Source organism: Podarcis pityusensis (assembly GCF_964106645.2).
Source record: "Podarcis pityusensis genome assembly, chromosome: 13".
Classification (NCBI taxonomy): domain Eukaryota; kingdom Metazoa; phylum Chordata; class Lepidosauria; order Squamata; family Lacertidae; genus Podarcis; species Podarcis pityusensis.
Genome location: NC_138038.1, coordinates 39,202,022 through 39,224,240, shown reverse-complemented (window position 1 = coordinate 39,224,240; position 22,219 = coordinate 39,202,022). Strand labels below are relative to the sequence as shown.

The 22,219-nt window shown below is 44.6% G+C and overlaps 4 protein-coding genes across 8 annotated transcripts in view; 2 read left to right on the top strand and 2 right to left on the bottom strand.

Moving 5' to 3' along the window:
* PRR14 (proline rich 14) overlaps positions 1–6,810 on the bottom strand; it is a 46,171-nt gene extending 39,361 nt beyond the window's left edge. Inside the window, exon 1 of the mRNA XM_080977890.1 lies at positions 5,715–6,810. The gene's annotated coding sequence lies outside the window, so the exon portion shown is untranslated. The remainder of the gene's footprint in view (positions 1–5,714) is intronic.
* Positions 1,232–2,479, top strand: LOC308461206 (BLOC-1-related complex subunit 6-like). The gene has a single exon (XM_080977942.1). The coding sequence runs from the start codon at positions 1,619–1,621 to the stop codon at positions 2,327–2,329; it is 711 nt and encodes a 236-aa protein (XP_080834068.1). The 5' UTR covers positions 1,232–1,618; the 3' UTR covers positions 2,330–2,479.
* A 139-nt stretch (positions 6,811–6,949) lies between the features above and the next one.
* LOC308461187 (uncharacterized protein) lies at positions 6,950–14,231 on the top strand. Of its 3 annotated transcripts, none has more exons than XM_080977896.1 (3): positions 6,950–7,603; positions 9,613–9,714; positions 11,360–14,231. In XM_080977896.1, the coding sequence occupies exons 1-3, from the start codon at positions 7,579–7,581 to the stop codon at positions 13,387–13,389; spliced, it is 2,157 nt and encodes a 718-aa protein (XP_080834022.1). In that variant the 5' UTR covers positions 6,950–7,578; the 3' UTR covers positions 13,390–14,231. The 3 variants fall into 3 exon arrangements, with proteins under 3 accessions (XP_080834022.1, XP_080834021.1, XP_080834023.1); XM_080977895.1 differs by having other exon boundaries at positions 6,951–7,603; positions 11,357–14,231; XM_080977897.1 differs by lacking the exon at positions 6,950–7,603 and adding an exon at positions 8,647–9,033 and having other exon boundaries at positions 11,357–14,231.
* A 2,910-nt stretch (positions 14,232–17,141) lies between these two features.
* Positions 17,142–22,219, bottom strand: part of ITGAL (integrin subunit alpha L) — a 55,077-nt gene continuing 49,999 nt past the window's right edge. For all 3 annotated transcript variants that reach the window (XM_080977869.1, XM_080977870.1, XM_080977871.1), the window contains 3 exons: positions 21,993–22,088; positions 20,837–20,944; positions 17,142–18,402 (listed from right to left, as the gene is read on the bottom strand). In XM_080977869.1, the coding sequence (XP_080833995.1) occupies positions 18,211–18,402; positions 20,837–20,944; positions 21,993–22,088 (396 nt within the window). In that variant the 3' untranslated portion in view covers positions 17,142–18,210. The remainder of the gene's footprint in view (positions 18,403–20,836; positions 20,945–21,992; positions 22,089–22,219) is intronic.

The following is a 22,219-nucleotide window of genomic DNA, read 5'->3' as shown; positions in this document are numbered from 1 at the left end:
GATACACTGCAAAGGAAAGTGGATGGGAAAAAAGGAACTGTGAATCAGGATTAACAGATTCAATTCTCAAGGCTAGGAACTATTCTTTAAGCATTGTCTTCTTACACACACACACACCTCCTTATCTACAGTCATCAGCACCTGCCTAGGAAATGTAGCAATACGATATGCTATTAAATGGTCCTGTTTTGAAGGAAAATAACATCTTCCAGTTTCCCAAGTTACTTTCACCTTCCTTGGGGGAAATCTCATGAAAAGGCATCCCCCTGCCGACTTACATCTGACCGATTATGTATTTAGTGTTTCTATCCAATTTTTCAGATAATTAATGAGTTGCAGTCAAAGCTAGTCCGTTAATAGACCCATTGCACTAAGGGACATGATGATTAGGTTCATTCATTTCGATGTGTCTACTCTGAATAGAACTTAGTTGGATAAAACCCATTGTCTCACATAGTGACTTGCATCAGTTAAGAGTAAGAGAGGTGTCCTGCCATCAGGCTTGCAATCTAAAAAGACAAAGGACACACAAAGAAGGGAGCAGGAGGGAAAGCAGTTTTTCAAAGACAAAACAAAGTGGTGAGCTAAAAGCAAGTCTTTTTGTCAAGCTTAGGTCAGGCTGGTCTTCTCTGCCGTTCTACCTGGAATAGGAGTGGATGGCTCTTGTTCCTTTGGTCCTATTAAGAACACAATGGGACAAATGTGGGGACAATTTGCAGATCAGAAAGGAGGTGGTGTACTTATTTGGATAATGGTCCTGAGGTTCCAAGTTACTGTTTTAGAGTATTTATTCGTCCTGAAAATGACAGCTCCACATATAGTTCAGGGGAAGTTTGTTTTCATACCTTCTGTCCTTCAACACAAAGAACTGGTGTACAGACACTTCAAAATTTGTCGGTGGGGTCCAATTTTGTAAAAAAACCCAAACCCATAAAATTCCCGCCAGGAGTAAGAACACAAGCCTAACCACGTCAACTCTGATGTAAATTATATTGAATTCAATGGGGTTTACTCCCAGCTAATTTGAGATTAGGATTGCAGCCTACGTCAGTAAATTAAAAATACATATTGCCTTTGGAAATGCAGGTTTTGTTATCTCTAAGCTTCAGTTTTGAAAATACTGGCATTTCGGTCTGACAAGCCGCTACAACAGAGTAGGATGACATTTACCGCCCTGCGGGAGCCTTTAACACTTCCCAATTTTTTGACTGGTGAATCTTGATACCAACCTTCCTTTCCCCTGGCAAATCGAGAACGCTATCTTGCGTCAGACTTCTTCCGGCAGAAGAGCTTGACCGAGCATAGAGCGCCCGATATACGCCTCTTGCTTCACGTTGACTGGCTATTCCTCTTAAAGAACGTGAGACGCACCAATGAGAATCTCCCATTTGTTCTCCCTAGCGAACCTACTCTTATCTTCCGCCTCTTCCTTGAGGATTCTCCGCCCATTAGAGGCGCCGACCGGTCACCTGGTGGTCAGATGCAGGAAATGGGCAACTTGAATCCCTCTTGCGCGTTATCTCTGGTGTCTTTTTTTGTCTCCTCCGAAGCTTCTCCTTCAGCGTCTGCATCTTGATTTATACTTGTCGCATCCTAGATCTTCTTGCTATATTGCATAATGGAGGGACAGCATATAATGGCTCAGGTGCATATACAGACACCAACGTCCTCCTCCTCGTCGTCGTCGTCTGTGGCTGGGGAAGAATCCAGGAGGCTGAGGGTGGCAGCCCGCGAAAGGATGGCTGGAGGCCGTTTGTTGGACAGTCATAGCCTGGATGGGATAAGCCAAGTGTATGGAGCATCCAAGGCTCAGGAAGGTAGGAGGGCTACCATATCCAGCGCTTTGGAGCTAGAAGGGACAGTGAGCCATGACGGGGACCTGACACACTTTGTGGCCAACAACCTGCAGATGAAGATCAAGATGAGCTCCCGGGGCAGTCTGGATGACACAGAACCCACCTCCTCATCATCAGTGTCGTCGCAGTTGTCTGTTAGGGGCAAAACTGCAGATATACCTCCCATTGACCCACAGGTGATTAGGGATCTGGAAAGGCTCACTAGGGATGTGGCACAGAAGGTGGACCAGATGCTAAGAGCCTTGAACAGCGCTATCCAGAACATGACAGCCCTCAGCGTTGGGTACATCCAGACTTACCGGGATGCTGTAGACAGCTTGGGTGAATCTGTGGACATGAGCATCAAAGGGATGTACACTCTGATGGCAAGGTGTGAGGAGTTGGACCGCTCCATGCAACCTGTCCATACCCTCGCTAAACAAATCCGGGAGATTAAGAGGACTCTGGAAATCTTTGAGGCACTTTGCAAGTAGTGCCTCTTTCAAAAAAACTAATTAACTTGTTCACTGGTGGGGCATGGAGCGGGCTGATACCTGATCTACTGTGATTCATACTCAAAAAGGGAAAACTATGTGGATGTGTTCTTGCACTATAATAAATGAAGTATGGCAGTGTTTCTCAAACTTTATAAAATATTGTCCCTAGATAATGTTACTAGATCAAACTCTAGAAACCTCATTAGGGCCTGCCTGTGCTTCTTTAAACAATCCTTGAGCCCCTCTTTCCTCACCCACCGAGATTCCAACATCCACCTGTGCTGATTCAAGCCCATATAAGACCCTAACACCTCCTCTCCTAGTGCTGCTTTCTTTTCAGCCTAAGGTATTTAATGGGACCTGCAACCCTGATTCTCTCAGTCCCAGAGGAGTGACGACCCACACACTGGAAAAACAGACTGAACTATGTGTGGGCCAACTACTAGTGGGTATACAGCTTTTTTGCAGCTAAAAAACAGGAAATTATGTTCATGTGTCGTTCAAGCTGACTTCATTGATGTTGGGTTTCAAAAATTTCTGTTTCAAAAAGCTCAAGTTGTTGGACCTGAATTTCCACAAAATGTGTTTTATAGAATTTGTGTCTCATCTATACAGGGCAATAGTAGAGGGTCTTGACTTGCTAATGCATCTTGGATTGAGGGCATGGTTGTGATTTTAAGGAAGCTGTGAACCCCATACTTGTTACCATTGTTTCTTATTATATTCTTAAATGTTCATCTATGTAAGCTTCCCAGATAATGATCAACAAACCTGAAAAAATGTTCCATGTTGTCTCAAATGCAGGTTCTAGCATTTAATAAGCCGGGGTGGGAAATCTTTTTTCTATCCAGGGCCAATGACCCACAGGGGAAAAAATTCAGGGGACATACACAATCATAAATTGTGCAGTGAATACAATAAATGAATAAGTATATTGAAACACTCAAAAAGTTAATGTTTGGGTGTTACCATCTCCTGAAACTCCTGGCTACGTAGGTTGGGATCTACTTACTAACATGAATAATACTATAACTGAAAATACTATAAATGCTTTCTTCTTGCAGGGATTCTTCGAGTGGAACAAGAAAGGTAGGTGGGACAAGGCTTTTAAACTACCTTTGCAAGATACTAGCAGCATAACTAGCTGTTCTTCACGCCACCTTTCTCTTTGTAAAGGAGAGAGGGTGTTGTGCACTGCTGTTAGATTATGCTTGGAGCACCGGCTGTTAACAGTGCCCAAGTGACTACTTTCCTTGCCGACCCATCGGGGAGATGGTGGTGGGTAGCAGTAAAGAGCCTACTGGTAAAGCCCAGGGACTGGATGAAATTAAAAGGTGGCATCTGCACTTGACAAACCATAGATAAGCAGTTATACTAGCAGAAGAAAGATGGAAACACAGTGCCACATAAGACTTCTGACTTGTTTCAAAATTTTTGAACAAGAGACTCCAAAGACAAAAAATAAATAAATAAGTGATCATTAGCATCAACGCCATCAGTCAAAACAGGACATCCTGCCCACCAACAGTGATAGAGTGGTTTAGTTAATTCTGCCTTGTGGGCTATTTCAGTCTGGGCAGTGTCAAGGAAGACGTTGTATCTCACCTCAAAATCTTTGGGAGGCCCCCTGTCACACATCCATAACTTAGCAACTACATAGTTTTCCTTGCTGACAAGCTATATTTGCACATGGACAAAACTGTCCCCACTGAGACTGATTTTAAACATACATACAGTGGTACCTCAGGTTACAGATGCTTCAGGTTACAGACGCTTCAGGTTACAGACACTTCAGGTTACAGACTCCACTAACCCAGAAATAGTACCTTGTGTTAAGAACTTTGCTTCAGGATGAGAACAGAAATCGGGCGGTGGTGGCACAGCAGCAGTGGGGGGCCCCATTAGCTAAAGTGGTACCTCAGGTTAAGAACAGTTTCAGGTTAAGAATGGACCTCCAGAACAAATTAAGTTCTTAACCCGAAGTACCACTGTACTTGGTAAAGATCTGGTTTAGACAGTGATTAGGCGATGCAAGTTTGCTCAGGAACAAATATTGTTGCCTAGCTACCAGTGAGCTGAATAATTTATTTGGTGATCTAGTTTTGTCTTTGTAAACACTTTTAATTAAATCCAATTTCTGAACCCTCATAAAGTATACTATCAACAAATCAGTATTCTAATGATACAGAGAAAGAAGAGATGTTTCACCAAGTGAGAGTCTAGCAGAATACAAGAAACTGGTGCTGTCCATTGCTGGATATGACAAGGGAGCACCAACTGCTCTCATCTCTATCATCTGGCTGCTTGAAGGCTAATATCTGCTTACCTTCTACAACCCTGCACTATAATCAGGAAGGGCTTCTTCTCTGGGCAATGCAGTGTTTTATTTGTTTATTTGACTAATTTGTAAATTATCCTTCATCAGTTAAGATATCAGCAATTCCCAAACTACATTCAATAAAACTATTTTTAAACATTAATTCCTACTTTAAAATAATATTCAAACCATCACACCACTATAGCAGAAAGCAGCATCCTTGCCTCTGACCTAAAACCCACCATTATTTCCCAAAGGCCTGAGTGAAAACAGATCTATGTGCCTCAAGATGGCATTGGAAACTTAGGAATGAAAGTGACGACACAATCTCTAAGGCAGGGATAAGAATCTGTGACTCTCCAGATGTTGCTGGACTCCACTCATGCCGTCCCCAACTATCTACCAAACTAGCTGGGGCTGATGGGAGTTAGAGTCTGATGACATCTGGAGGGCCACAAGCTCATTGTCCCTACCCTCAGGGAGGGCATTTTGCAGGGTGCCACCACTGGGAAGGCCCTGTCACCAGATGACGATTGGCTTACCTGTCAATGGGAGAGACCGCAAGCAGCATCTCCCCAGCAGATCTCAAAGCCCAGACCAGTGGATATAGGAAGAGGTGCTCTTACACCTCTTTGGGACCTAAGTCACTCAGGGCTTTATGTTTGCATTCAAACCTTGAATCTGACCTAGTAAGCATGTTGGTAGTGCATTCTGTGTAAAATCAGATTTATATGATTCCAGCCGGATACACTGATCACAAATCTGTTGGCTGTGTTCTGCACCAGCTGCAACTTCTAAACTGACTCAAAAGCACAGTCCCATGTGGATTACAGTAATCTGTTTGCAAGTGTACTAGAATTTGGAGTGCTGCGGCAAGGCTATCACAGTACAGTAGCTGGAAACAAGCCTTGCTGACCACTGAAGTCACTTGGGCCTCCAGTGACACTATTGGATTCAGGAGGACTCCCAAACAAGCTATGGATCTGCTCCTTCAGCTGGAGACTGAAGTGCAACACCATCTAGAACATACAGTCTCCCCAATACCCGAACATGAGAACCACTCACCAACACCTCTGTCCGCCCCATCAGGATTCAGCTTCAGTTGATTGGGCCTCATCCACCAGCCCATTACTGTCTCCAGACATTGGTCCAGCACTTGCACAGCCTCATTTGGTTCAGATGGTGTGGAAGATGGTGAAGATGATCTTCCTTGGGAGGGATCTGGTTGGGTTTTTGAATCACTGACTTGTTATTGGTATGGCTTGCATGGTATACATTGATGAGTAACAAATTAAATTATTTCTACTCCATTGTGGATATTTTGGTATGAAGAGTGCTGCGAGCATGTTCTCATCTTCAGTATTGAATCTTAATAAAGGAGATAGTTAAACATGCAAAGCGCATCAGATCTTGGTCGCACATCCTAAGATACATTGGGAGATGGTATGCAGACTACACCCACAAAATCCTTTTAAGATGTGTAGGCTACATGGAATAAGCCACATAATTGTAAAAAGTGAGATTCACTTCCAGCTAAAAAGAGGTTAAGATATAACTACATTCAGGGTGTTAACACAGTGAGTGGATTTCCACTAGCACCCTTTTTTCTTTTTGCATTGAACCAGACAGGGCTTTATTTGAGAAGGGGTTGAGCCCCAAAATCTGTTTTGAGAAGGGCTCAGGCAGCAGCGAAACATACAGTACCTTTAACGAGAGTGAATCTGAGCCCAGCGCATTTCGTCCACATTCCAGAGGAAAATATCTATGTTCCAGCAAATACGAGTTTTGTGGCCACCTTAAAAGACTTGACAGGTTTATTGCTGTGACTTTTTTTCCATGGACGATGACGATGATTCACCAGAACAACCTATTCACGCAGAACTGGGATTTCTGAGCCATTTCTGTGTTTAAAAATGAAGCACGGGAGGCGGGAGGGTGACAGTTGCTCCGGATTAGCTACTTCGGAGTACAACTGGGGACGTGAGCCCGTTAAACGTGGAACATATACGTTCAACCGTCAACCCAGATCAAGTGTCAAGAAGCGAGACGCTCACAAGAAGCGAGAGAAACTACCCTCCGTTAAGAATGAGGTAATAATAACTGGTCGTTTAAAACAGTTCGGTCAACCGCCTCGAGCAGGCAGCGCGCGACACCCGCACCGACAGTTTGCTTTAAGGCGGGAAAATCAACCAAACTGCCTGAATAGGGGGCGGAGTTAATCCGGGCGGGCGGAGCGCCCGCCGCAGCCGTTGAGGGGGCGGGGTGGGTGTGAGGCGAGATGCTGCTGCTCCCCGCCCCCCCCCCCCCCCCCGTTTCTCGTTCTTCCCCGCTCCACTTTTTCTTCTCAAACATTAAAGTGGGCGAGGTGGAAAGGCGCATTGTGTGTGCGCGCGGGGGTGGGGTGAGGATTGTTCTCTAGCAACCAAAGTATTCTCCGGCTTTACCAAAACCGATAGAAGTTCATATATATATGTGGGATTAAAATGCATTAGATATCAATATACATAGAGATAGATAATGCATTTTAATCCCACACTTAATCCCCCAAAGGCTGGAGCTTCCAAATACCAGTTACGATTTTTGCAGAGCCGTGCTGGGGTCTCTCTCAACAGTCCCTGGCCCTCAGCTGACGGTCTCAAAGACACGACACCAAAGGAAATGAGTTTTTGGAGGGAGGAGGGGGAAAAAAATAGTTCAATGGCCTGCAAAGTAAAAACATTCCTGGAAATGGAAGGGAACTTTCAGTCGCCTTTAGTGGTGGCGACAATAATTTTATTATTGTTGTCATTATCTTATTATTCAAGTCACACGTTCAGTCCTTGGCACCTCCAGGTAGAATTGGAAGAGATGTCTGAAAACCTGGAGAGATGCTGCCAGCCAGTGTTGACGATGCTGAGCTGGATGGAGCAAGGGTGGAAGGCAACTTCCTATGTACATCTCAACGCTCGTAACAGGTTAGCTTCATTATGCAAGGAAGAATATGGCTCAGTTTCCCGTGGGGTGCAGAGACAGTTTTCATGGGACACATGACATTGACAGAGGACACAGCGCGTTCAGCATGTAGAAGAAATTCCACGCTGACTCAGAATTGGATGTGGCATATGCCAGGATATGCAGAGCAGATTTTACAGGAGTAGTTTAGGGCACTTGTAATATCTCACAGAACACAGTGCAAGGATTGTCATAAACCTTTTGTTGGTCCCAGAACACCACTCCACCCCCACCCGTTTTTGCGCTTGGAATTGCATTGCTATTGGCAGCTTTTAAAACCTTAGCTTCTGTAAATGAGATATTGTACCAGATTTGGGGAAGAATAGATGGACAGAGAGTTGACATTTGTTGGATGTGTAGTGATGTATAAGAGTAGTAGCGGGACTCGGGAACGTAAGTATGGGGATTGGCATGCACTCCCATCTTCTACCCTAAGTGTTCAGGTCAGTTTCCCCTCTTACAGTTTTAACACTTTTTACACGAATCGTCATAGAATCATAAAATCATGGAATGTTAGAGTTGGAAGGGACCCCGGGGGTCATCCAGTCCAACCCCCTGCAATGCAGGAATCTCAGCTAAAGCATCTATGACAGATCCATGACCATCCAACCTCTCCTTAACAACCTCCAAGGAAGGAAAGTCCACCACTTCTCGTGGGAGTCTGTTCCACTGCTGAACAGCTCTTACTGTCAGAAAGTTTTCCGAATGTTTAGTCGGAATCTCCTTTCTTGCAACTTGAAACCATTGGTTCGAGTCCTACCCTCCAGTGCAGGAGAAAACAAGCATGCTCCTCCTTCACGTGACAGTCCTTAAGATATCTGAAGATGACTATCTCCTTCCAGTCGCCTCTTTTCCAGGCTAAGCACACCTAAGCCCTTCAAGCGCTCCTCATAAGGCTTAGTTTCCAGACCCTTGATCCTCTTGCTTTCCCTCCTCTGCACACGTTGCAGCTGTCATGCCAGGAAAGTGGAGTTCAGAAGGGGAATCTGGGTTGACTATGCAAAAGCAAGCAGCTGCTTAGCGTATGTGGGAAGCAACGGGATTTACTCAAAATCTCAAAAGCAGAAATCAGTTCCTAAACTTTGGTCTCGTATAAAGGGCATGTATTATAATCCGATTGGGCTGCAATGTACTCTAGCCGTTTGCTTAAACGAGGGTCGTATGACAGCTCTAACTTCGGGAAGTGACTGAGTTAAAACCGTAGAGCTTCTACTGTCTCCTACGCCTAGAAAGGACTCAGAAGGAAGTACCGTTGTTGAGGGGGCTCAATCATGAAGGGACCTTCCTGTTGCAAGCGGATCTCCATAGCTAGACACCTAGCAGCATCCCCATGCCCACTAATGAAAACAAAGCCTGCAGGGGACCCATAAGGGAGACAACGCCAAAGAACAAGGTTCGATGTGGCTGCAACTGCAGCATCTCGCTGGATCGTACGAGCAGATGATGAAAGGAAAGGGGCTGGGGAAGGGGTGGGAGTGAAAACAGCAATGGAGTCAGGAAACTGTCATGGTGACAGGAATGCAAGAACTGGGCTGGGGAAAGTTAAGGAGAAACGACCCCCCCCCCGCCTCCAACTCAGCTTTGGCAGCTTTCCTTTAATTGTGCAAAATATCCTTAAATTTTAGAGGAATATTTCTGATGTGAGAGATGTTGGGCGGGTTTGATTTTCTTTTTTCTTTTTCTTTTTAAATAACTGTCATATGGGGAACTTACGACTGTTCTAGTAGGCTCCATAGAAAGAAGGGTATAGATGTCTCTACTGATATGGACTTGTGGGTAATGTCTGTTCTGTAAGATGCTAGGGAATTTGTGATATAGGATGATCTAAAATATGTGTACAGGGGTTGCTCTTTTATGAGCCTCAATAGGGAACTGGGGCATGGTTACACATGTGAGCATTGCATGTCTTAATGGTGTAGACATCTTTGCATGCTCTCACCCTATACAAATCTATTTCTTTCCCCGCAATCAGAATTCCCCAGTACTAATGCTGCTGTGACTTCTCTTATGGAACGTGAAAAAGAAACATGTATCCTGGATCTCCAGGACTCCAGTGAAGAAGAGACACTAAGAGGTGAGGAATGAATGGAAGCTCTGCAGCTTAATGATGTAATGAATCAGGAAATCTCCCCTCCCCCTTCCACAAAGTTATAGGGATGTTTTTAGACAAGCCATCACCTCTTAACAGCTTTCTTTAAACATATAAAGGGAAAGGGAAAAAAATAGAGATTTCCAGGTTTACCAGAAGGAACCTTGAAATTAGACTTGATTTGGATTATTGTAATGAGATGTCTTACCTCCTTATTTAGAACCCTGCTTTCCTGTTCCTGTTTTCTTGATCCACCACCAAAATTACGCAAGAGTCAGTTTCACCCCTTATCATTTTGCTGAGGTTTCAAAGATATGCCATCAACCTTCTCTCTCAATTTGTGGGAGAGTTTTCAGTTGCTACTTGTCAGTTCTATAGATCTGTTTTAACATTTTTGTTAAACTATGCAGGCAATGAAATTAGTTTTGCAATCCGCTTTAGTCTAATCACCCACAAGTGTGGGACTGGTGCTGATGGAACACAAGACTAACAGGAGGCAGGTGTTCAGACAAGACATGGTAAACTGTGATTAGCTTCAAAAAGGGTTGAATAGCTGCAGAAAGTAAGACCCTATGCAGCAAACTCCCCATAGCTTTTATGTGATCACCCTTGAAAGTTGAGCTAATTCATCGCACATACTACAGAAATACATCAAGGTTTTAACAAAAATTCATATATTTCTATATAATGAGAAAATCTATTACGTTCTCTTTCAATGCTCTAATTTTACCCACAATTCTGTCAATTCCTTGTGATGAGAGAATTGTGAGTAAATAAGTTTCTTTGATTTCCAAAATAGCCTCCATGATTGACTTTTTTTTTGCAAGCTTTGTGGCAGTTTAAAAGCAGGAGGGGATTTGTATCAATTTCCTTGGTGTTAGGGCTGGGCGTTATCGGCTTTTCAACACTGCAGTGTATCGGCAGCCAAACATCGTGGTTTGGTGACATACTGCGAAGTTGAAAAAACAAGATGCATTGGCCTCTGCCTGTGAGACACTGGGTGAAACTGCCCCAGCTCTCACCTCCGAGAGCTGAGGCAGTTTCACCCAGGCTTGCAGGCTGGGACAATGCAGCTTGTTTGTATCGCTCAGCCCCGGTGCAAGCAGGCAGAGCACCAAGGCTCCTTTAACTGCTCGCTGTGGGGAACGGCAACCATGCTCCCCTCAGCTGAGCAGTTTCACAGTCCCCACCCCACCACAGCTTGCAGGAGCCAGTGCCGGGCTGGGGGCTCCTTTAACTGCTTGACTGAGGCAAGGGCAACTGCACATTCCTCAGTCAAGCAGTTTAAAGATGCAGAGGGAGGAGCCGATACAGCTTGTTTCTCCCTTTGCGTCATATGAGGGCAGAGTGGGATGGCGGTTTCACTCAGCAATATATTCTTGGTGAAACCACCACCACTCCTGAGTCCCTCTGCTAGCAGTGCCCACTGGAGGAAGGAACTCTTAACTCCCTTCAGTGGATGCTGCTAGCAGAGGGACCCAGGAGCGGTGGCGGTTTCGTTTGTCATTGTTATTTATTTTAAAATGTATAGTGTGCTTTCCCAGGGTTCAAAGCAGTGTACAAAATGAAGTTAAGAGTTCAGCTGCCAACAGTGAGGTAAAAATCTTTGGTATGATTATTCCGACAGAAGACATTGAGATAATAAATGAAAATAAGGAAGAGGAAGCAGAACAACAGAGCATACAGAAAGAAGACAAGTGGATTCATGACAAGGCAAAGAGCCAGCAAGAAATCTTCCAGGAAAAAGGAATCACAGCACAAGGCCATCTAATGGAAACTACCCAGCATGTGGCCAGTAATGGTGAATCTGTCATACCTGTGGAACAAGAATCTACGGACATTTTTTCCGACAATGACAAGGTGCCCAAAGCCACCATCTGCCCTGACTGTGGGAAGAGCTTCAGTAACAGCTCCCACCTAGTCCGGCATCGTCGTGTACATACGGGAGAGAAACCCTACAAATGCCCCCACTGTGACAAGAGCTACCGCCAAGACTCCCACCTGGTCCAGCACATGCGTTCTCACACAGGGGAGAAGCCATACCGCTGTACTCACTGTGGCAAGGGCTTCTCCCAGAGCTCCAACCTTATCATCCACCAGCGGACTCATACGGGTGAGCGGCCCTTCACCTGTCCCGAGTGTGGGCGGAGCTTCAGCCACAGCTCTGATCTCATCCAGCACAAGCGGATCCACACGGGCGAGAAGCCCTACGTCTGCTCCATCTGCGGGAAGTGCTTCTCGCAGAGCTCCAAGGTCACCCAGCACAAGCGCTTCCACTCTGGGGAACGGCCGTTTTCCTGCGGAGAATGCACCAAGACGTTTCGTCTCCGTGCTGACTTGGTCCGCCACCTCCGTGCCCACACCGGCGAGCGGCCCTTTGGGTGCCCAGAATGCGGGAAGCACTTTGCTGAGAGCTCCCACCTTATCCGACACCAAAGGATCCACATGAGCGAACGGCCCTTTCGCTGCCCAGACTGTGGGAAAGGGTTCAACCAGAGCTCCAACCTGCAGCAGCACCAGCGGGTGCACCGAGGCCAGAAACCCTTCAAATGCGATGAGTGCGGGAAAGGTTTCGGCGTAAGCTCAGCACTCCTGCAGCACCAGCGCACGCACACAGGCGAACGGCCCTACTGCTGCAGCCAGTGTGGGAAGAGCTTCAGCGTCAGCTCCACCTATCACATACACCAGCGTATCCATGCTGGTCAAAAGCCCTACTCATGCGCCAATTGTGGGAAAGGCTTCGTGCGCAGCTCCGCTCTCCTGCAGCACCAAGCCACCCACACTGGCGAAAAGCCCTTCCGCTGCCCATACTGCGGGAGAGGCTTTGGACAGAAGTCGGCACTCTCCCAGCACCGGCGAGCCCACGTGAGGAGAGGAGAGACGTTGGCTTTGGTGGAGGGCTGGGATGCTGCTGGGATGGAAGGTGTTGGGGACCAGGGGGTGGAAGGAGGAGTGGACAGCCTGTGGCAAGGCAACGGGATAGGGATTATGGAGCAGGAGTGGCAGAGCGAAGGGGACGAGAGCATGAGGCGGGAATGGGAGGACGACGGGGATGAGACGATGCGGGTGGAGTGGCAGGACGATGCAGACGAGAGCGTGGTGCAGCGGTTGCAGGAAGATGGCAGAGAGAGCATGAGGCAGGAGTGGAAGGATGGTGTGGATGACGAAACAGAGAGGACAGAGTGGCAGGATGACGAGGACGAGTGTGTGGAGCCGGGCTCGCAGGACGACTGCACCGAAAGCATGAGGCTAGAATGCCAGGACGACCCCGACGACGAGGCCGACGAGAGGGTGGAGGTGGGGTTGCAGGATGATGGGGACGAGAGCATGAGGCTGGAATGTCAGGATGATGAAAGCGAGGAGGAGGATTTCCAAGACCATGAGGATCAAAGCCTGAGGGGGAAGTGTCTGGATGAGATTGTGGAGCCAGACTGGCAGGATGACAGAGAGGAGAGCCTAAGGGAGGAGTGGGAGAACGCTGTAGGTGAGAACTTCAGGCAGAAGCACAGCAGCGAGGGACAGGAGTGGCACGGCAGTGAAGACGGTAGCGAGAGGCAAAGCTGGCTGGGAGAAGGGGAGGATAGCTTGGAGGGGGAAGGCGAGGAGATTGTAAGGCAGAGTTGCCAGGATGAAAATGAGGAGATTGTGGTATTAAAGTGATTGGTTGGGATGCAGCGGACAAAAGAATGGGAGTGGGATGCTTGGGGAACTCATTCTATAGCCCAACCAGCCAGCCATCAATATGTAGTGGACAGAAATGGCAGGACTATCCACTGGTGCAAAGTGGTCTTGTTCACCTGCAGCAAATATGGCCGTGTTTGTGTTGTGTGGGAGATTCTGCTTGGGCTGCTCTCCACTTGAAAAATGTTCCTCACCCTCAGTACCTGCATGCCTGTACTAGATATCTCCACATGGCTGCCTCATGGTCAAGCTGTATGATGGTCCAGCTCCCTGTGTTGTCCCAAGTCTTGTGCCATTTGCTGGTCAAATTAATTCCAAATCGGGTGATTTTATTCAATCAGCTTTTAAATCTTACCCTACATCTGTATATGGTGTGCCACACTTCTCAAAGTGAACTATGTAATGTTAAAAACCCATAAAGCTACCCGAGGCAGGTGCCTTTTCATAAAGAGGTGGGTGACTGTGCCTTTCCTTACTGCTGTAAGCAATTCTTGCTACACTCCTTGAATCAGTTTGGTAGGAAGGACACCTCACCTCAGTCTGGAAGCTTTGAAATCATTGGCTTAAAAAGGTACTGTGTGAGCAACAAAAAACCCCCATTAACTTTGTTGTTTTATTTTCACTGGTATTATTTAGGAGCCCAGGCAAATCTGGGAACATATGTAAGACTCCAGTATTTAACTAGAACAGCTTTTTAAACTCTTATTGCATGCTCCAGACCCTTTACCCTTCCTAACTGAAGTTATTTTTGTAATGTTTTGATTTCTGCTATTATCCATGTCTCCCTCTTATGAACTAATAAATGCTCTTTTTAATTCCCACTCAAGTACCCTGAATTCTTTTAACTTTGACCCCAGGGCTAATAATCAGGCTAAACATTTTTTCAAATCCATTTCAAGACAATTGATTTTACATAACCTATGCATTTTGGATATTCTGATCTGTGTCTATTCTTTGGAAGAAGAATGCATTTACACTTACAATTGCCAATTAAATCTAGACAGCTGAGCTGATCAAAACTTGCTGGCCTTGATCCAGAGAACAGAAGGAGTTATTCTGCATACCTAAAGGTGGTTTGAATTTGTGTTTCTCAAACAGCCACATGGCAAACCATTTGAAGCTGATGGGAGTTTCATTAGCAGTTTGGGATATGGTATGGGGCTGAGCCCTTCCAAGAGAAAATATACACAGGGGGTACTCCAAGAATTAATTCCCTTTTACTGTCATTAAAATGATCTCTGACTTCCGGCAAGACAAGATGGCAAGAGCCATGGCCGCATGGTGCTCCTGAGAACCGCCAGCACCAACTGCGCTGCCTGACTGGTCCCCACGCCGCCGCCACCGTCACGATCGAAGGGGGGAACTAGGGGTGCCCAACGTGACAAGCAGAAAGGTCGCACAGAGCCCCCATCGGCCTTGACCCTGCTGGGACCAGGAGCACCCCATTGACAGCCCAGCGAAGCTCCTAGGCCTGGAGGTCTCTGGAGCCGAACAGAAAGCAAAAAGGACCCCCACCCAGCCAAGCACCAGCTTACTACTGCCACTGCCACCAAGGGAGAGAGATAGGAGGGTACTGGGAGGGCCAGGGAGGCCATGAGGAATAATGCGGCCTAGCCCAGGTCTGACCCTGAGCCTACCTCCCCGGCAGCTAGTGTGAAAAGAGTAGGTTGGGACCCGGTGTGTGTGTGTGTGTGTGTGAAACCATGTGCCATAGACCACCCCAGGGAAAAACAAACGCAGCACAGGACATCCCCTTCTGGAAAGTTGTTGTTGTTTGTTGCTGTTTATTTTTTTAGTATTTTTTATTTTTATTATTTTTATTATTAATATTATTATTATCTTTGGATGTAATGGCATCCATGCAGGAGGCCTGAACCATTGAAGGCTGCTCCCTGGGACTGCCGAAGTCGCAGAAAAAACTACACTCATTTATTTTCTCACACAAAAAGTCAAGAATAAGCCCCAAATATCTGCACCTCCCCTCCTCAGAAGGAGGATGGGGAATCCCCAACATAGAATCTTATTACATCGCCAACCAAGTATGCCACATAATCCACATATATTCTAGAAGATGAGGCAAAAGTGTTGGGATACTGCCAGGGAGACAAAGGCCATCATGCCCCCAAGCCGTCTCCGTTGCGATCCATCGACCTCCCGTAGATAACGCAGTATCAGTCAATTAGCGACACGAGCTCCAGAAATAGCTTTCCACATTCCAGAGCTGGTGCACGCCCTTTGCAGAGTTCGTACAGCGAAAGATGCACTCAGGAGAGCATTATTTACAATTTTATTCAGCGTTGGTCATAACAAAGAAAACATGACTGCCTGTGTTGATGTCTCAGGCACAGAGAGAGAAAAGAAAGCATAGACAAAACATAAACTTCCTGTGAACAGGAAATACGCAGACTCTGTGACTCACAAAGCCTGCTCCCTTTTAAGGTGGAACGGAAATATCCTAACAGAAACAATGGGTCCACTTGGAGAGAGACACCATCGAAAACATCCCCACAACAGCATACCCATGTCTCCAAAACAAACTAAAGAAAATCCCCACAACACTGAACAGGTTCACACAATCCATGCTTAAGGCATGGAAGGGAAAAATAGGCATACTATCCCCATCCCACTAACCCCCCGGCCTATCACCCATAATTCCAACACGCAGCACAAAACCTCCAGATAAAAACCTGGCAAGCCAAAGGCCTACACTGTCTAAAAGACTTATTCAAAAACAACAAACCCATACCAACACAAGAAATACTAGGGAACACACAAATACCACACAATCCAGCAGTAAAATCAGCAGCCACTAGGCCCTTGACTACCTTCGAAAATCTCCTGACAGCAGAGGGACATGGCAAAGGGATGGTATCCACAGTATACAAAACACTGCTCCAGAATCTCACAAACCCCCTTGACACTGAAACTCACCTAAAGGTGGTACTTAACACTATGGAAACTGATGCTGAGGAACCTCACCAAGAGGTTGGAAAGGTTGCACTTCCACAGGCACATACCTTCACATGTCGTGGGAATGCCCTAAAATCCAACCCTTCTGGACAGCAGTCCTACAAGAGATATACAAAATAACTAAACAGGTATAAGAACTCACCCCAGAACATGCCCTGATGAACATCTTCCTAGATCATAACAACCACTCACATTATACAGAGCTTATAACCCACCTGCTCTCAGCAACCAGAAGCCTCATAGCCAGACACTGGAGAGACCTGTCAGGAGTAAACATGGACCAATGGTATCAAATTGTATGGGAAACGGCCTTAATATAAAAGCTAACCAATAAACTGAAACTGACACAAGGACAAATAGAAGAGGATGCTTTCACCCCAGTATGGCTCCCCTTTTTCACCAACAAGACAACAACAAGAATCCACTGACAGCATACGAATCAATCTGGTTTACCTGACCCAACAAGCCTTCATCCCCTCACAAATGCAAACAAACCCCACTGCAGCCAACCACAGACAACCAATACCTCTCACTACCAAGGAAATGTATGAAACGAATAGAAAGAGAACCTACCTAGTTGACGCTGACACGAAAACCCACATATACACTATACAAAAAAATATAAGCCTCACCATCCCACCCTTCATCTCCCCCCTCTTCTTCCCCAACATTGTACTGTACTCAACACTAATGTCTCACAACAAATGTAACTGATTTGTAAGAAAGACTGTACAACCTGAAAAAAGAAACAAGGCATGTACTTTTGTAAACCAAGAAAATGTTTAATAAAAATATTTTTAAAAAAGAGGATCTCTGACAGCTTTGTATTCTGGCTCATTTACTTTAAAGCTGCCTAACTAACTTACTGGTAGTTGAATTTCATCTTTCCACACTGCCTTTTGCTGTATAGATCTTCTAAAAATAGTTACACTGTGGCAGACATGATTACATTGTTAAAAGTTGTTAAGGTTTTTTAAAAGGCCCTTTGGGTTGTATCTTGCAATATAGGAAGATGTGGTGAATAACTTAAGGAGGAAAAGGGAGGAAGATACCAATGACTAATAGTTTTAATTTAAACACAATTCATCAAAACTGGTTAATGTGAGTACAAAAGTAACCTGTTGACAAACGATACGATACGATCTCTTTATTGTCATTGTCCCTTGCGGAACAATGAAATTGAAAACCTAGAGTATCACAGAGGTTGAAGAAATTGGGTGCCACATAAACAATCCATCATTTCTTGTAAACTGAATTCTGACTTACTGGACTTCTTAAAACCTTTGGCTGCAATCCTGTGTATACTTACTTGGGAATATGAGCCACGAAACACAGTGGGATTTACTTCTGAGTAAACAAGCATAGGTATACATTACATCTAAAAACGGAGGAAAAACTAAGTTGATTTGCACAGTTGCCACTTCATAGAGTCTCTAAAAGTCTGGAAAAGGCCAGTGTCTGTCCCTTTTCATTAAGGGGCATTAGGGAAGTACACTAATGCAATTCCTGCTTTCAACTCCTTTTCTCTGTCCACTTCATCATATACACCTGTGATCAGCAGCCCCAATGCATACAGATGAGTATCATTCCAAGGAGACACAGCTCTATTTCCCAAAACAGGACCTTTGCAAACAGTTTGACTTCATCCCCTGGAGGTAAACTCTGTTGTCTCTTGAGACAGATGGATGCCAACACACACAAAAAACACATATGCAAATTTTAAGAAGGTGAGTATAAGTCCTTGTTGGCAACAGACAAGTCACTCTTTCCTTCCCTGCACATTTAGACCAGTTATCTTGACTGCAGTTTGTGGGGAGGAGACTGATCTATTCATTTGGTATCAGCTTCTCCATTCAACAGGTCTGTTTTTTCTTTGGCTTCTTTTTCACTGTCGCTCCCTTCACTGCTGTCTGGTTTGGCTTCTTTCTCTGCATCACCTCCCGGATTGTCTTCTAAATCTACTGCATTATTATTTTCTTGAAGGTCCATCATCTCTTTATAATTACGTTTGAAGAATCCACACTATAAACAAAAGGGAGGGGGAAACTGTTAGCAGTAGCTTGAGTAAGATGCTTGATCTGGATATGGGAGACCTAACTTCAAAACCCAATGTAAAGTTTTTGTGATGGCCATCCCAGTGGTCTTCAACTTTGTGGGGGGGGGGGAACCCCCCAAAATCTACCACCTTTCTAAGTATCAACCTTTATCCCTCTATTTTTCCCAGTTTCTTCTCATCAGGTATCTTGAATGAGCAAATCATTTTTTAAAATGGGGGGTGGGGTTTTTTTTGCCATTGATGTGATTCAGTTTAGTCCAGACCCTAACCCAGTTAAATATATTTATTAATTATTATTATTATTATTATAAAATATTTAAAACATCTCTAACCGGCACAAAGAAAATTTAAGCAATAACAGACAACTTAAACAAAATATTACAAAAACACCCAGTTACATATTAAAATGTTATATTAATACTGTACAAAGTCACTAATATATAAAAATCAATATCGTTTTCCTTCTGACACTCTCTCAGCCTCCATGTTCTTGCTCAGGATCCAAACAAACTGGCAGCTCACCCACAAAAGTCTCACATTCAGAAGAGTTCCTGGAAACAGCAGACATCAGCCTAGTCTCTCACTCCAGAATTGCTTTTTATGGTTTCTCTCTCCTGCATGGATTTTCTTATGTGAGGTTAGCCTGGTCATGTGATTGAAGCTTGTTCCACATTCCAAGCATTTAAAATGACCTAGTATGTCCCACAGGGTTGTTGTAAAGTACTTAGTACACTTACAAATGAGATGTGGCAATAACAGCACAATCTAGCTCATGTTAAGTTTAATTGATTGGAAGGATCAGTTAAGCACTCTCTGCCATTCATATCTATGGAGCATAAAAATGGCTTAACTTTGGCTGGACCACATAGATGATCATTTTAAAAAGGAGGTAGTTGTTCAACGGCCATGATCCAATACAGTCTCTTCAGGCTGAATAGGTATGGAATCTATGTTCTGGAAGCAGAAAAGCCCAAACCATGATATCAAAATGTATTATGCCAATTTATTTACTCAAGCCCCAGGAGGCATAAAGTGAAGTTTATTCTGCCACAGGATTTATTTATTTATTTAGAATTGAGCTGCCAAAGCTCACCGAAAATATCCATGCATTTTTTTATCCTTCCTTTCCCATAAGAAGTCTTGTGATAAGAAGTCTAAAGACAACCAAAGCAGGCACATATAACACATACATCAGTTAGAAAATGTGTGCTAGTCTACCTAATAAAAGTGTTTCCAAAACATTACATTTTTTTTTTATAAAACACCTGAATAGATTGATAACACTTTTAAAAACTGGACCACAGAGTTGTTGGTGTGCTGTGAGCCGCTCCCTGGACCACCATCCCCATGATTGGAGATGGCCAGGACTTCATGCATGACATTCTAGGACCACCAGCAAAATGGATGTGCTGCCAAATACAGCAGTTCTTTGCAAGGATATCAGGACAAAAGAATGAGGAGGTGGAAGGGGAACCAAAATCAGTTTTATTAACAAATAAACAGCAGGCATGCAAAGCATAAAATAAAACATACCAGACAGGGGCTACCCAATCTCCCCTTCAGCTGCCCGGAGCCCCAGGTAGAGCAGCAGGAGAAAGACCCTGACCTTAGGTCTCCCAGCATCAGGTCCTTTGATCTGGGTAGAAGCTCCCCAGGCCCCTCCCACCTATGGCTTTTATAGCCTGCCTTGATGTAATCAAGTGCACCTGACATTACTCATGATTAGCCCAGGACCCTGAGATGGGATTAATACAGAGAGGCTGAGAGTCTCCCACTACCTGCAGCTGGGCACTTGCAACACAGAAGAACCCAAGAAACTCCCAACAGGTGTGTGAAACACAAGTATCCAGCAGACCTCAAACTGGGGATGTTAAAAGGAAAGGGACATGCCACCTAACTCCTCAAAATACAATTGTCTTCCACATTTCCACTACAATGGCACTAGAATTCTGTGTAACTTACCAAATCCTACAGGAATCTAACTTGGTATAAGAATGGTATAAATGCAGAATCTGATTCCCACCCCCATGCTGAGGACAACTATCCAAGTTTCGATAGAGCCAAATTTAGAAAAGAACCATTGCTCAGAGGTAGAGCACATGCTTTAAATACAGAATGTCCTAGGTTCAAACTCTTCCATCTCCAGGCAGCACAGAGAAAATGTCCTGGGATGGCTGGGGGTCACTGCCAGCCAACATAGGCACCACTTAGCTAAAAACGGACCAGCAGTCTGACATAATAGAAGACAGCTTTGCTGTGACTTCAAGATGAACATGTGGATCTCAACAGAAGCAGATTTAAACTACTGATAAAACCGTTGCTGCTAAATTGCCTAAAAAATGAGCTGAGCTCTCAGCTACTCCTACTAACCCAGGATTCCCGATGTACATCGAGTCTTACCTTGTAAAGTGATACAATGATGAGAATTAGCAATAACAAGCCTCCGACAGCACTGCCTATTATAACAGGGAGATAGTTCATCACATGAATCATCTCCACCTCAGCAACCTGGGGAGCAGGGAGAGAAAAAACACACAGATCATGACTGGTCGCAGTGGGTCTGAGACAGACAGCCTAGTTCTGAAGGAGCCAAATCAGCAGGGGAAAGGTCTTCACTCAAGACTGGCATGCCAGTCCAGTCCTATATTTTCTCCAGCAAAGGCCTGTCTCTTGCCCAGAATATACCAGATAACATTTGCTGCTTCTAAAATAGAAGTCCAGCTATTACACAGTCAAGGTTAAGAACAAAGGCAACTAAAGCAAGATGCCCTGATACAGCAAAGGCGACATGAAGCTGTATCTGTGAAGCTAGCTAGTGATCATTGCACACCTGCAATCTTTTCGAAAGGGTATCATACACAGTAGCTAAAGAAGATTTAGGCAGGGAAAGAGGTAGCTTTAAAAACACAATGAATCTAATAGAAAGGAAGCTATACAGCTCAAGATGCACAGATGCTTCAACACTCTAGAAAGCATTTTGTTCTCAAAATTGGATTGACTTAAGGATTGGTTAAAAGAAAAAGGATAGAATATACACTTAAGGTGACTGAACAAATTTGACTGTTCTAATTTATGGGGATCCTCTCCAGTTTGATTAATTAAAAAAATTAAAAGTGGGTTAAATATTGTTCTCAGAAACATATGCAATAAGAAAAATCTACCCTTTATAGTCATATTTTGGGAGCTTCTAGACATCCCTCCTGGTATGCTTGCAGAGAGGTGATAACAGTATAGCCAGCATTGGGTTGGTAGCTCACACTTTCCAGTGCAATTTAGAAAAGTGACAAGATAATTACACTAGAAAGTGTGGGTTAATGATCACATTTTTGTGAATAAGCAGCCTGTCTGAAAGTGCCTATAATGTACTTCCAGAGGACAAAAAGGCTTTTAATTATGAAATAATATAGGGTAAGGGAGCAATCTTGTAAAAAGTTCTGTAAGGAAATCACTTGGACGGAGAAGATTATGGTAGAAGTAATGCTATGAAACCCTGCAAGCAAAACAGGTAAATCTGCAGAAAGGGAGGAAAAGAAGCAATTCCTGCAGCATGCACTACCTGAAACTGGGCAAATTCAGCCGGGTAGAAATTTGTATATCTTGTAGTATCAAACGTAAACCACAAGGCTGTGCAAAACTTGAACTGAGATGTCTTCTGCAAGGTAAGACAAACAGACAATTCATTTTAGACCATACTGGGCAGGATCATTCACGTGCAGAAAATCCCACCTTTAAAGAACGAATAATATTTTCAAGCACTTATTGCTGCACCAACTAAATTGAAGT

Excerpts from the sequence above, each read along its gene's own strand:
- LOC308461206 (XM_080977942.1), top strand. The coding sequence starts at position 1,619 with ATGGAGGGACAGCATATAATGGCTCAGGTGCATATACAGACACCAACG.
- LOC308461187 (XM_080977895.1), top strand. The coding sequence starts at position 7,579 with ATGTACATCTCAACGCTCGTAACAG. Across the intron at positions 7,604-9,612 it reads CATCTCAACGCTCGTAACAG|AATTCCCCAGTACTAATGCT; the intron begins GTTAGCTTCATT and ends CCCCGCAATCAG. Across the intron at positions 9,715-11,356 it reads TGAAGAAGAGACACTAAGAG|AAGACATTGAGATAATAAAT; the intron begins GTGAGGAATGAA and ends TTATTCCGACAG.